The sequence below is a fragment of the Lycium ferocissimum genome, chromosome 6 (assembly GCF_029784015.1).
Source record: "Lycium ferocissimum isolate CSIRO_LF1 chromosome 6, AGI_CSIRO_Lferr_CH_V1, whole genome shotgun sequence".
Classification (NCBI taxonomy): Eukaryota; Viridiplantae; Streptophyta; class Magnoliopsida; order Solanales; family Solanaceae; genus Lycium; species Lycium ferocissimum.
In genome coordinates, this window is record NC_081347.1 from 45,112,087 (window position 1) to 45,124,709 (window position 12,623).

Here is a 12,623-nt window from a genome sequence, read left to right on the forward strand (position 1 = left end):
TTTTTTAAGTATTTAAGGTCGGGGTTTATTTTCCCAATTTCCCCAAGGCCAAAAAATGTTCTAGAGAGAGGTAAAACTCGTCTAAGGCATGAAGAACCCTTCAAGGTGAGTTTTAATGGTGTTTTAACGTTGATTCCAACTCTCCAATACTCTTATTAACAAGATTAAACCTTGGAAATTCATAGATTCTCGCTTGAATCTTCATCTTGGAGAAGAAACCCTAGAACCCGAATTTGCAAGAACTTGATATCAACAGGTAAGATCATTTCTATGATTCTTAATCAGTTATAGAATTAATGACATGATTCTTAAACGAAAACATAGGATTTCCAAGGTAAATCCTTCTCTAGCATCCAACGATAGGGTTTTGGTTTTCTTCGTCAAGAACTCAGTTTAGTTCGTTAGATTGGAGCGAATACATATATGTAAGGCTAAATTTCTACGTGTGGGAATGTTATTGATCTTTCCCACGCCTCATTCATCATGATTACTAAGAATTACATCAGAAATAGAGATTATGCCCATGTTCATGAAAAGTTCAGAACTTCGATCCTTTGAGTGTCTAGTTTCGTAGTTATTCATGATTATCATTCTGAATATTGTAAACTCATTACGTAATCAATATAAGCTCATGTTTGACATCCCACGAGTCTCAGTCACAGACCACGAAATGCTTATGTAAAAGTACTACTTTAGATCCCATGAATAGTTCATGAGTCCATATTTTAAATTAGTATTGAAGTAATCAATATTCCACATCAGAGCCTCAGTATGAATTCATGTTTCAGTATCTCATATTAGTAGTATGATTCTCATATCCATGATATAAATTGTTAAAGACGAACACATGTATTTGAATTCGAGGCCACAGTTTAGGTATACGTATACTTGGGCCCGGAACACAAAATTTTGCACTTATATATGGGCCTGAGGCCATAGTTATGAACTCTTATAAACAGATGATTGCCACATGTTCAGTGAGGGGTACTTATGATTCTTATGCTCAGTTCAGTTTCCTTATGTTTCAGTTTTAGTTTCAGTATTCAGCTATGTATTATGTTATTGATTTGGATTCACCATTCCCCCGAGCACCCCACAGCTAATTATTTCTTTCAGTTGGTTTTACATACAAGTACAATTCAAATGTACTTACGTCCCTTTTGTCTGGGGCTTGCATTTCACGATGCAGGTACTGATTTACAGGACGACAAATATGTTTGTTAGGACCTGCTTCGTATCAGCGTCTTGGTGAGCGTTATTCCCTTTCTGACATTGCTTTGACTTTCATTATCCAGTTATGTTAGACAGTCAGGTATGCCGGGGGCCTTGTCCAGGTAAAAAGTTAGTATTTCAGTACTATTCAGAGACTTCATAGACAAGGGTAGCAGTCAGTCAGTATTTTCAGATATTGTGTTAGCCGTGTTGGCTACACCTTTACATTCTCAGATTTATCTCAGTATTTCTTATTTATAAGATTTAGTCAGACTTGTTGTAGTTCAGTATGTTTATAAATTACATTCCGCATCAGTAAATGTCTCATTCTGATTCAGCCAGCCATGTGGTTCGCTCAGTCACATGCAGTCAGGCACGCCCAGGCCATGGTTCAGGGCATGATAGTGACATTCTTAATCAGAGATCTGGGGTTTGAATCCTTCAGGGTACAGAGTCGTCTTTTTTAGGGAGAGTTGTGCCCTTAATGTGGGACTTCCCGGTGCGAATTCAAATCTAATCGCGAGTAACTTATGTAATTTTTCCCCTTTTGAAAAAACCCAGGACAGTTTGTTTGCACACCCATCACTACTTTACTATGATGATGATGTAGCACGTAAAGACTTAGACTGATCATTAGGGGTACTTTTATGGTAAGAATGTGTTAACCGCTAATTAATAATCAAAATAATTCTGATTAAGAGAGAAAGTAGCCGTTGCAGACCCCGTTTCTTTCCCATTTTGGACCTAACAGTTCAACTCGAAAATATTTCTCCATCCAATCCCGCATACATTAAACATAAGTTTCAGTTTACCATTTCTCTGTGTTTTTGCTCAATAAATAGAGAAAACAAAACTGAAAATTGGAAATTTGTGAGATTCTGCTTTACTTGTGAGAAATGGCTGAATCTTCTTCATCCTATTTCCTGCAATCATTCTCATCACCTTCTCAAATTTCTCAAGAAGCCAACCAGGTTAGTCCTAGATTAAACTACACAATTACTCCCTTTGTCCTAATTTCCGTGACACTTTTTTCAGAATTCAAACAAGTCTTTTTTTTACCGTAATTTTGTAATATATTTGAATTATCAATTATTGTGACTTATAATACTTTTTATGTAATTTCCAAACATATAAATTTTATTTCAAAAGAAATAAAAATTTTATGGCCGAATCCACGATCAAGATTAAACTATTTGACTCTCGAAATTCAAACTGTGCCACATAAAATGGGATAGGTGAGTAACTCTTTTTCGAAGTGTTTGTTTGTTTCCAGGGTTTTGATTTTTTTTTTTTTTTTTTTTTTTGCAAGAAATTCTTCCAAGTTGACAAACTGCCGAAAATGATTTTGTAAGAACTCCAAAAAACTTGCCCAAACCCTTCAATCTCTTATGTAATGGAGGTCTGATAATTCAGTCACTAGGTTTACTTGTAATTTCTGCTTCTTTTGTATTACTACTATTTTTCAAGTTGTTGGGTTTTATGTTTTATATAATCATTAGAGTGGTAGGAGTCAGGTCTGCGTACACTCTACCCTCCCCAGACCTCACGTTGTGGGATTTCACTGGGTTGTTGTTGTTGTTGTTGTATTAGAGAAATTATACGTCTGAATATGTCCGTTTTACTCTGTATCTATGTGTTACGATCTAGAAGAAGTATAATTGCTCTCTTAATTGAGGATTCTTCTAGAACATTCCTAATTAATAAGCTATGTAGCCTGCACGTTATGAAATGTCCACAGATTAGAAAATATTTGGGGTTGAACTTCCTTTGGATATGTTTGATACTGATATAGGGTAGAATACCTCAAGACCCCTTAAATTTGGCGCGTTTTATTCTGATCCCCTTAAACTATACCTGGTCCTAGTTACCTTCCACTACTTGATTTTTTTTATAATCGTTACCCCCTCAAACAATAAGTGGTCCTAATTACCCCAATGTACTTCGTTTTTCTAAAATCATTATCCCTTCAAAAGAAAAATGGAAAAGAAGGAAAAATTGGTAGCTATATTTTAATGGAGGAATAGAGAAGGTATATGGAAGGAGGTAAGAAAATAGCCGTTGGAATGACTAAATATAAAAGAAAATGTTATTTTAGATTTTTTTATACATCATATTAATGTGACATGGCTACAATTTTACACTCTCTCGCACGAAACGACATTTGAAATCACTTGGATTATAAAAAAGCCAAGTGCTGGGAGGTAATTGGGACCAGTTATTGTTTGAGGAGATAACGGCTATAAAAAAGTGAAGTACACATGCTAATTAGGGTCAGGTATAGTTTAAGAGGAAATGGAATAAAATGCGACAAATTTAGGGGATCTTTAGGTATTCTGTCTTGATATAGTGGTAACTTAATATAGAAGCTGAGGCGAAAATTCGTGTTTACAGGGAGATCCTCTAAGAACATCAATTTCGTTTGGGAGATTTATGTGTGAATCCCTGGACTGGGAGAAGTGGTCATCATTTACTCACAACCGGTACAGGGAAGAAGTAGAGAAGTATTCAAAGCCTGGTTCAGTTGCTGAAAAGAAAGCTTATTTTGAGGCTCATTACAAGAGATTAGCTGCTCAAAAAGCTGCCGCTTTGCTAGAACAGCAGCAGAATGCAGAAGTTGATGAATCGGCTGATCTGAATATTACAAGTCACGACAATGATCATTTGACAATGGAAGAAGAAACTCAGGAAGAAGAGGCAGGGGATCTGAACGTGATACATCAATATATTGATGAGTCCACAATGGACTCTGAGGTGACTGAGAATAGTAGTTATCATACATATGAAGAAAATAATGTAGACATTGTAGAAACTGAAGAACATGCCAAACAACCCTGTCAAACGAAAAATGATGTTGAGCCACTGGATCAGCCAGAACATATTGCAGAAGAGGCCACTGAGACTATACCCCAACTACAAGAGAAGACAAAAACCAAGGTTTGTCTTCCATTATGGAGGAGGGTGTTTGGCTAAGCTTATAAGCTTGGCAAACTGGCTTATAAGCATTTTTTAACTTATCTAGGCGTTTGGTAAACACCAATGTGCTATAAGCCAAGTGCTTACAAACCAAAAGCCCAACTTATGGTTTTTCAGCTTACCAGTACTTTTAATTTGACCAAATATTTTATTGTTTTATCCATAATTTTTTTCTAATTTTCGAAATGTCTTTCCCAAAACATTCACTTCGTATCTGTCTTTCCTCCTTTTCTTTACATGGATACTTTTAAATTTATAAATTTTTGCTAATATTTTAAGGATATTTTAGTCATTCTAACAAAAGAATAGCTTATCAACGCTTTTTTTAACCAAAAATATCAAGCTTATTAACAGTTTCAACACTTTTATCCAAACACGTAACTATTTATTTATAAAATCAGTTTCAGCGCTTAAAAATGTTTTTCAGCACTTAAAACTTATAAGGTATTTACAACCAGCTAACCCATTTCCTCTTTAACTTGCTTCAATATTCTTCTAGGGTCAGTGTGCGGCTACTATGGGAGATTCTGTGTTGTCAGCAAAGAGGAAATCTTTATCCTTGAGCACTAGATTATCATGTAACAATGACTTGTCAAAGTTCATATCTCGTGGGAAAGCTAAAATACCTGCGCAACATAATGAGAGTGTTCAGTATACTCCAACAACTAAGAAGAATAGAAATTACTTGATCGATAGAAAGCAGTCAACTCCAAGATCTCTTCACATGTCGATCAACTGTTCTTCTCGCACTGGCGAAATGAACAAAAGATCATCTCCAGTTATTGAGAAGATTGTGAATTCAAGACTTGTAAGATCCATCACCAAGACATCTACAGACAGAAAAGCTCAAGAGACTTTGACTACGGTTGATTATTTGTCTTTTCCCCTTAATTTTCCTCCTGCAGTTATCTGATGTGTGCACAGTTCACTCTCTTTTTTGCAAAATGCAGGCATCTGTGAATGGGATATCAAAGCATCCTCATGGGAACACTCAACCAGAAATGAGAAGGTAATCAACTTTCCTAAGGACTGAAAAGTCAGTTATGAAATTGACACTGAGCATAAACGTCTAGAACTAGTTTTGTGTCAGTCTAGGCTCAGTAATAAATTATCAAATTCTATCTCTGCAGGACTACAACACAGCTGCATCATTCATTCTATAGAAGCAGAATGGTAGTGGGTCAATCACTATCAGACATAGGGTGAGAGTTCTGTTTATCTTTGCTTTGGTTGAGGGTTTGGCTCTATTACAATGTAGATTTTTAATTTCAGTTGGATAAAGACTTCCCATCAAAAATTGGATAAAGACTTCCCATCAAAAATAAATTATCTGCTCTGGGAAAGAATCTAAAAGGAGCTTTATTTGGTTTATGAGCTTGTGACTTAACCGGTGGTTTCCAATCGCAAAATATACTGTCTCTCCAGATTTAAGTGCCTTTCTACTATCTCTAATGTTTAGTTTTTGAATGATGCAAAGTACACATAAATGAAAGACTGGTTGCAGATAATGATTTTTGGGCTTTTTTCATTTTTTGCCCATCAGCCGTAATTATGGGCGTTAGCCAAAATATACAAAACTTATACACTGATTATGTATATTATATGTACTAAGGATATTATTAGTATATTTTGGGTATGCAGTATGTATAGTATATGTATATTTATGCTTAATATACAAGACCTATACATTTGTTGGCCATCCCATGATTTTTGCTACCTTAAAAATTACTTGGACAATTTGGTTTTCTTTACTTTTTGAAGTGTATTCTTGAGGGCCTCTTGGCTACTGTTCTGGTTCATGAACATCATGAGCTTAGGATTTATACCTTTTGGGACAGAAATTCAAATTCCTCGAGTACATCAGTAAACAAAGTCCGGTCTTCTACTGTGTGTTCTTCCTTCAGCTTAAGAAGTGAAGAAAGAGCAGCAAAACGTAGAGAGGTACATGAACAACTTATGCACATCTCGTTTTCATTTTTTCTTGTTTGTCTGATGCTTTACACAATTCTTTTTACTTCAGTTCTTTCAGAACCTAGAGCAGAAGCTGCATGCAAAGGAAGTGCAACAAGCCAAACCAAAGGTCTTTCTGATAATTTTTTTTCCAAATGACTTATACGTGTTATGCACTAGCTACATGATATTCAACACAGAGAAAATGATGCATCGAACATCTCCCCTCACCTTGAACTTCAAATAGTGCCCGTTGAATGAAATTTGCTCATAGCTTTATTCCCTTCTTTCCAATAGCTTACGATGTGTTTGCTGTATTTTGTTTCTACAGGGAAAAGCCACAAATAGTTGTAAGGTCATGGGTGAATTGATTATTTCAATCACTAAGCCTAATGTAAGGATCCATCAGGAAAGAGAAGCATCAAGTAATTACATGAACAAGGTACTTTCCTCTAGTAAGTGCATTTATAAAGGGTTGAATTTGTTGAAATGTGTGACCATCTCATATAATAGCTTAAGCAGTAGGCAGAAGTCCAGGATCGAATTTCTCGGTCACCTATTGACAAAAAGAATTTCTAGATGCTTGTCCCGTGAAAAAAAAGAAAAAAAAGAAAAAAAAAAGGACCACGCCCCATGTTAGTGGGTGTGTTGAGAATATAATTAAATAATAAAAGTGTGCTGTCTCTAACAGCTTAAGCTTTTAGAAGAGATGGTCACACACTTCAACATAATTCACAAACTCTGAATTTTGTCTTATACACTGATGAAATTTTACTTGTATTTGTTCTCATGAAATTTTACTTGTATTTGTTCTCATCTTGGATACTGTGAATTGCAGATTCCAAGACATCCTTGTTCACCAAAATTCAGTAGGAAGACAGGGTCAACACTCCAGGATAACAACACTAGACCGCCATGGAGGTTTTCAGGGAAGTCTAGTGAATCAAAAGGTGTTAACAACAATCTCCCTCGAACACAGAATCCTAAGTTACTTCTCAAAGAAAGTATGCGTGAAAATACTTCTCCAAATATCCAAGCTTGAGTGCAGAGGGATGAAACTCTTTTACATCTAGAGTAGACAGTACGTTATCCCTTAATCAAGAGCTATTCTTTATATGAAACAACATGCTGCCGCTGCAAATGGTAAATAGGACAATAAGAGTTTTTTTAAGAGATTGAATCCAAGTCTCTAATTAAATATGCTAATCAGTTTTGCAATATTGATTCTTCATATATATGGTGGATGTATAGTAGTTCTTCACTGTATCAATCGAGAGTAGCTGTAATGCTTTTCTATTTAATCATTTATCAACATTCCTGGTGAAACTTCTAAGTACTATTTTGTTAGGAAAGGAGTAGTACGATATAAATAACATATAGAATACTCTGGTCTTCAGCTTGGCTTTGTACTTTTTCTACAATGTCCTGGGATGAGGCTGTTACTGAAATATACTATGCTACATTTCCCGCTAAACCTTCATAATTTCATTATAGAAGTATGCCTCATTTGGTGTGCATGTCGACTAGTTATATGTTCAAAGCACGTGAGGAAATAATTTTCAAATTTCCTTATTTATTTTGTTCTCTTTTGTGACGTTGCCTCCTTGATCAGCTGATCAGCTGCAACGGCTCTGCCAATTCTATTGGTGGAGTCACTGATCATATTCTTTTACATTCTTTCTTGGTCTTACTGGAAGGAGCTCTGAATTCTGTATTCGTTATAATCCATTAGTTTTTAGTTGGGGTCCGTGTGGAAAGCCTCTTGGTAACTGGAATTGGGGATAGGTAGTTACACAGTCTAGTAATTATACAGTATAATAAATACAACGACCTATTTGTAATTACAAGCGTACTGTTTGGCTGCACTAGCGACGCGACAAATAAGGTAAGAAATTCTTCATAATCTTTTCTGAAGTAAAACACAACTATGGTAGATCCAAATAAGGTAAGAAATTCAGGGCAACCCTAACAATCCATGGTATGGAAGTTATGATGGCTTTATGTGATAAAATCATTTTAAAAGGCACATATTTGTCAAATATTAATTTTAATTTTTTGATAATTAACTTTTGTTTATAAAATTCAGTCCAAGCTGTAATTACAAATAGGTCGTTGTAATTACAAACTTGACACGGAGTTTAAGAAATAACGGAAGACTTTTGACATGGGTGGTCCAAAACAAGCCTTAGATATTTATGTGGCTATAAATCATCTCATAAAGTTAAAATGTTTCTAAATATAAATATGTATCAATCTTTTTGGGACGGAGGGAGTAGTATGTAATTAAAGTAGATCCTAGACTTAGAAGGAAAATAAATATTTTAGAATATTCCTAGACTAAAATGAAAATAAATATTCCACCATTAATGTGAAAACATGGATTTCTTCATTCCGAGGGGCTCATAATTTTATCACGTAAAGCTATCATAACTTCCATACCACAATTGAAAGCTAAGGCATCATCGTCGCCATAATCTGTCAACCATCTCTCAGGCATGCAGTGCTCAAATATTTAGGTCGTCAAATTAGTATGATTATTCACAACTACCTTTTGTTATAAGTCACCTTAATTTGATGCTATAAATTACTATGCCAGTACTGTACTAAGTTAAACTCTTCAAGTAATTAGCAAGTGCTGACTTAACCTCGTTCAACTAGCTTCAAATAATCAGAAATCAAGCAGTTCTTTAACCAGAAGAAGAGCCTACATGCCAAAATTGTTTTTTTGTTCAAGCAGGCAAAGGTGCACATGCCCAACAATTCTTAAATCAGAAGGGAGAGACACATAAGGCAATATAACTAAAGAATTAATTTCAAGTATAACAGAGTAGCACCTGCCTACTTCACAACTGTAAAACGCATCCTTTATTATTCATTCTGTCGTTACAAATGCTATATTTTTCTTTTATCTTACTTCATCTTTGCAAGTTTGGAATCCTTGTGCATGCCTCTCTTTCTCATGCCATTAAAATACCAGAACAAAACTTGATCCACCAATTTCTCTGGCAGTGCTCTAATGATGAATCCTTGAATAGCATGTGGCCAGTAAGGCACACAAATTTCATCGTAACCGATCCATTTTATGCTCGCTTTACTGTATGCTTCGGGTGATGGAACGAATAAGGAAGATTTCTTTATGTATGTCATCTTTGTTGCCACTAGCAGTGGAATCTGCAAAATGTTCACAATTCAGTCCATATATATGATCAACTGCTTGATTTTTAATTCCATTAAGGACAAATTTGAAAATCTGTAATAAATTGTTGGAATAATATTTCTTGGTAAGATGGTTGATAGAAAGAAGAAAATTAATCAAAGAAGTATGAAAATCTGTAAATCTTTGATGCACGAAGCCATGCATGAATTAACAATCTGCTATCTTTAGAGAATTACTTGTGAATTTTGATTCCGCTTCACGCGACCATAAAATTATTGAGAAGTCCATATCTTAATTTTTGTAAAATAAGATTAGTTCTTACTAATCAAACATTTCTATAATTCTGATATGAATCATTACAGCAGATAAATAACTTATTCACAAAATATATACATAGGGGCAAAAATCTTTTATTTGAATAAAATTCTCTAAAAAATTCAAACATGCTGTCACTTACTCCTAAAAATGGGCAAACATGAAAACAAGAAAAACAAAAAAGAAGAAAAAGCATCATGTGAGACTATTTTGGGGTCCTCAAACATTACGTGAAACTATCTTGGGGTTCTCCATTATTCTGTCCTATCATGTAATTGACTACCTTCATTGACTTTACGATTTCTATACATTAATATAAGAATAACAAAGAACCTACCTGGCACTGCACATCGATTCCTTGCTGCTTGTATTCGACACTTAGGGATTTCGACAACATTTGTACATACCTGCATTTGGAGCTTAGGCTTTATTTAATTTATCGTCGTATAATATTATGCAAATTCTTGACCAACAAAAGCACCTATAACGTTGTTATATGACTCAAATTATTTCACTTTAATTAGAACTTTTACTTTAGGACGCACATTGGATTCATATTTGAAATGGACTCACTAATCATCAAATGTTCCAAGAACTACACCAACAATCAGAGGCTCAAGTACTTAATTGAAGACCTATCACAAAACTTTTACAAGCTGCTGCTTCACAAAAAAAATATGTCTAGTGACCTAGCATGACACTCTCCTAGGGCATGGAATGTCTAATTTTTTGGTCTAAATATCCACAGTAATGTTTTTGTTAGATTCTTCAGTCGAAATAAGGGAAAGGTCAATTCAATTCTCGATGGAAACGGAATTTTGCGAAGTCTCCCCCGAACAAGCTGCTGCTTCACCTACACATTGTGATAGGGAAGCAAACCAAGTAGCTGACATTTTGGCCAAGAATTCTTCAAGGAAAGGAGAATCTTTTTTGTATGGTAACTTCCAAAACATTCCTAGAGAAGCCAAAGAGCCTTTCTACCCACTTAGATAAGAGTCAAATGCTAGTTTAGAATTAGGTATGACAAAGTCAATTTTTTTTTTTTCGTAAGCTAACTTGTTTAATAGGGATTAGTGGTGCATGGCATGGCCATATTGTCCCCTTAACTCCAAGATGAATTCTAATCTTGTTTTTGTTTCTGGAGGTCAGGTTTCTGCCCCCTTTAGTTTGCTATGATGGAATAAAAGCTCACCCAAGCTCTAATGGGTGATTCTATATTTTTTTTAAAACTTTAGGACACACATTAATACAGTGATGTAGGCTATGCGTCCACCAAACACAATATGAAAAGACCTGGTTGAATACCACTTCCCTTATGCAATGCAGTAAGTACAGAAGGCAAGATTTTACCGTTGAAAACTCCTTACACAAGGGATTAAAAACCACGACCTACCCTAGTAGGATTTCAACTCCACTACACGAACAACTTCAGATTACAATCTATTGTAAGCTAGGAACTAACTCCTATAATCCCTCAACCCTTACAATAATAGCAACCTAGGGACTAACTCCCATTGTTCCTTAACCTTTGCAATACTCCGATTGCAAATACCTCCACTTGACTAACTCTAGCCAAGGAAACTAATACACCTACACTAACTCTAGCCTAGTGTACCACTCAAAGAGCTTGTGGAAGCAACCTTAAGAATTTAGAACACCTACAAACAACTTCTTTTTTGGGAAGAGTAGGTTTACAGTTTAAGCACAAGTAAACAAAGACTTACAACAACCTAAAGAACATAGACAATATCTTGGGTCTGGATCAAGTTCTTCAGCTTGTAGATGGCTTTGTTCTTAAGAACCTATTTGGATGGGCTTAAAAAAAGCAGCTTATAAGCCAAAAAATAAAATAAAATTGGGGTAGTCCAACTTATTTTTTTTTGGCTTATAAGCTGCTTTAGATAAGCTAAGCCAAATGGGTTCAATTATTTTTTTGGGCTTATTTTAAGCAAAAAATGACTTTAAGTTGGCCGGCCAAACACTCCAAAAAGCTGAAAACAGCTTAAAAGCTGTTTTTCAGCAAATTATAAGCCAATCCAAATGGGCTATAAGTGCACTTGAGAAACTTGTGTCGGCAGATTTTTCACAATATGGATTAGGTTTTCAAGTCTACTCAATATGTTTCCATCATGTTGTATATATAGTGGGAGCATGTGGGATGGATAGAGACCACTCATTCACTTTGGCCTAAAGCATGGGCCAACTCACAGCTGTACTTATGTGCAGCAAGTGGTTCAGCTTTATAGTTGTTCTCTACTGACGGTGCAAGGTGCACAGAGAGCAGGTTACAGACCAGGTCTCTATCTGGTTCTGAAATAGTTTGACAATTATCAAAATACAAATGCACTTGGACTTATCAATTTTCCTCTTTTTGATGATGACAAACTCATAGACGATGTTCCCTCTGAAAACCATCTTCCTACTTGTTCCCCCTGCGAAGCAGACCGTCATTTTAGAGCACCCGCAACATGTTAGCAACAACGTAACACATTTCTACAGCATATCTTCCCCCTTAGTTCAGCAGCATGTCTTCCCCCTTAATCACATTCCATATCATTCACTTATTCTGATCACAGTCGGATGTACCCATTCATATCATTAATAATATCTTCCCCCTTTTGGCATTATCAAAAAGATTCAGTGGCTTCCCTCTCGAACTATGAAACATAAGTATACACGATGATAGGGCTTCACACTTACGCAAAGACGAGAATAATCGTTGCATTCATCGGATTAATTTTCCCACGGAGAAGTAACAATCATTATCCAAAAGCATTAGTCTAAACAATACACATATGATAGTTAAAAATTTAAGACATCATGTCATAGGCAGAAAGGACTAAGGGAAACATGAGGTGCTTGAGGGACTGGAATATGGAGGCCAGAACAAGGAGAGGAATCAGGGAGCATGAGCAAAGGCTTTTAGAACATTATTCATAGCCGCATTTGCTCTACCTCATCTTGGGCCGGGTTTCCTGTTTGTTCCCAATTTGCTCGGCGATATTTTCCCTTGGGG

The 12,623-nt window shown here is 35.7% G+C and overlaps 1 protein-coding gene across 3 annotated transcripts; it reads left to right on the forward strand.

Moving 5' to 3' along the window:
• The first annotated feature begins 1,871 nt into the window (after nt 1-1,871).
• Nucleotides 1,872-7,652, forward strand: LOC132059718 (protein WVD2-like 7). 3 transcript variants are annotated; one of them, XM_059452455.1, is made up of 9 exons: nt 1,872-2,183; nt 3,604-4,146; nt 4,685-4,993; nt 5,136-5,194; nt 5,316-5,387; nt 6,024-6,126; nt 6,206-6,265; nt 6,467-6,577; nt 6,974-7,652. In XM_059452455.1, the coding sequence occupies exons 1-9, from the start codon at nt 2,109-2,111 to the stop codon at nt 7,175-7,177; spliced, it is 1,536 nt and encodes a 511-aa protein (XP_059308438.1). In that variant the 5' UTR covers nt 1,872-2,108; the 3' UTR covers nt 7,178-7,652. The 3 variants fall into 3 exon arrangements, with proteins under 3 accessions (XP_059308438.1, XP_059308437.1, XP_059308439.1); XM_059452454.1 differs by having other exon boundaries at nt 1,873-2,183; nt 4,685-5,050; XM_059452456.1 differs by having other exon boundaries at nt 1,876-2,183; nt 3,699-4,146; nt 4,685-5,050.
• Nucleotides 7,653-12,623: the final 4,971 nt, after the last annotated feature.

Coding starts and splice junctions, on each gene's coding strand:
- LOC132059718 (XM_059452454.1), top strand. CDS start 2,109: ATGGCTGAATCTTCTTCATCCTATTTCCTGCAATCATTCTCATCACCT. Junction 2,184..3,603: donor TTTCTCAAGAAGCCAACCAG/GTTAGTCCTAGA, acceptor TCGTGTTTACAG/GGAGATCCTCTAAGAACATC. Junction 5,195..5,315: donor ACTCAACCAGAAATGAGAAG/GTAATCAACTTT, acceptor CTATCTCTGCAG/GACTACAACACAGCTGCATC.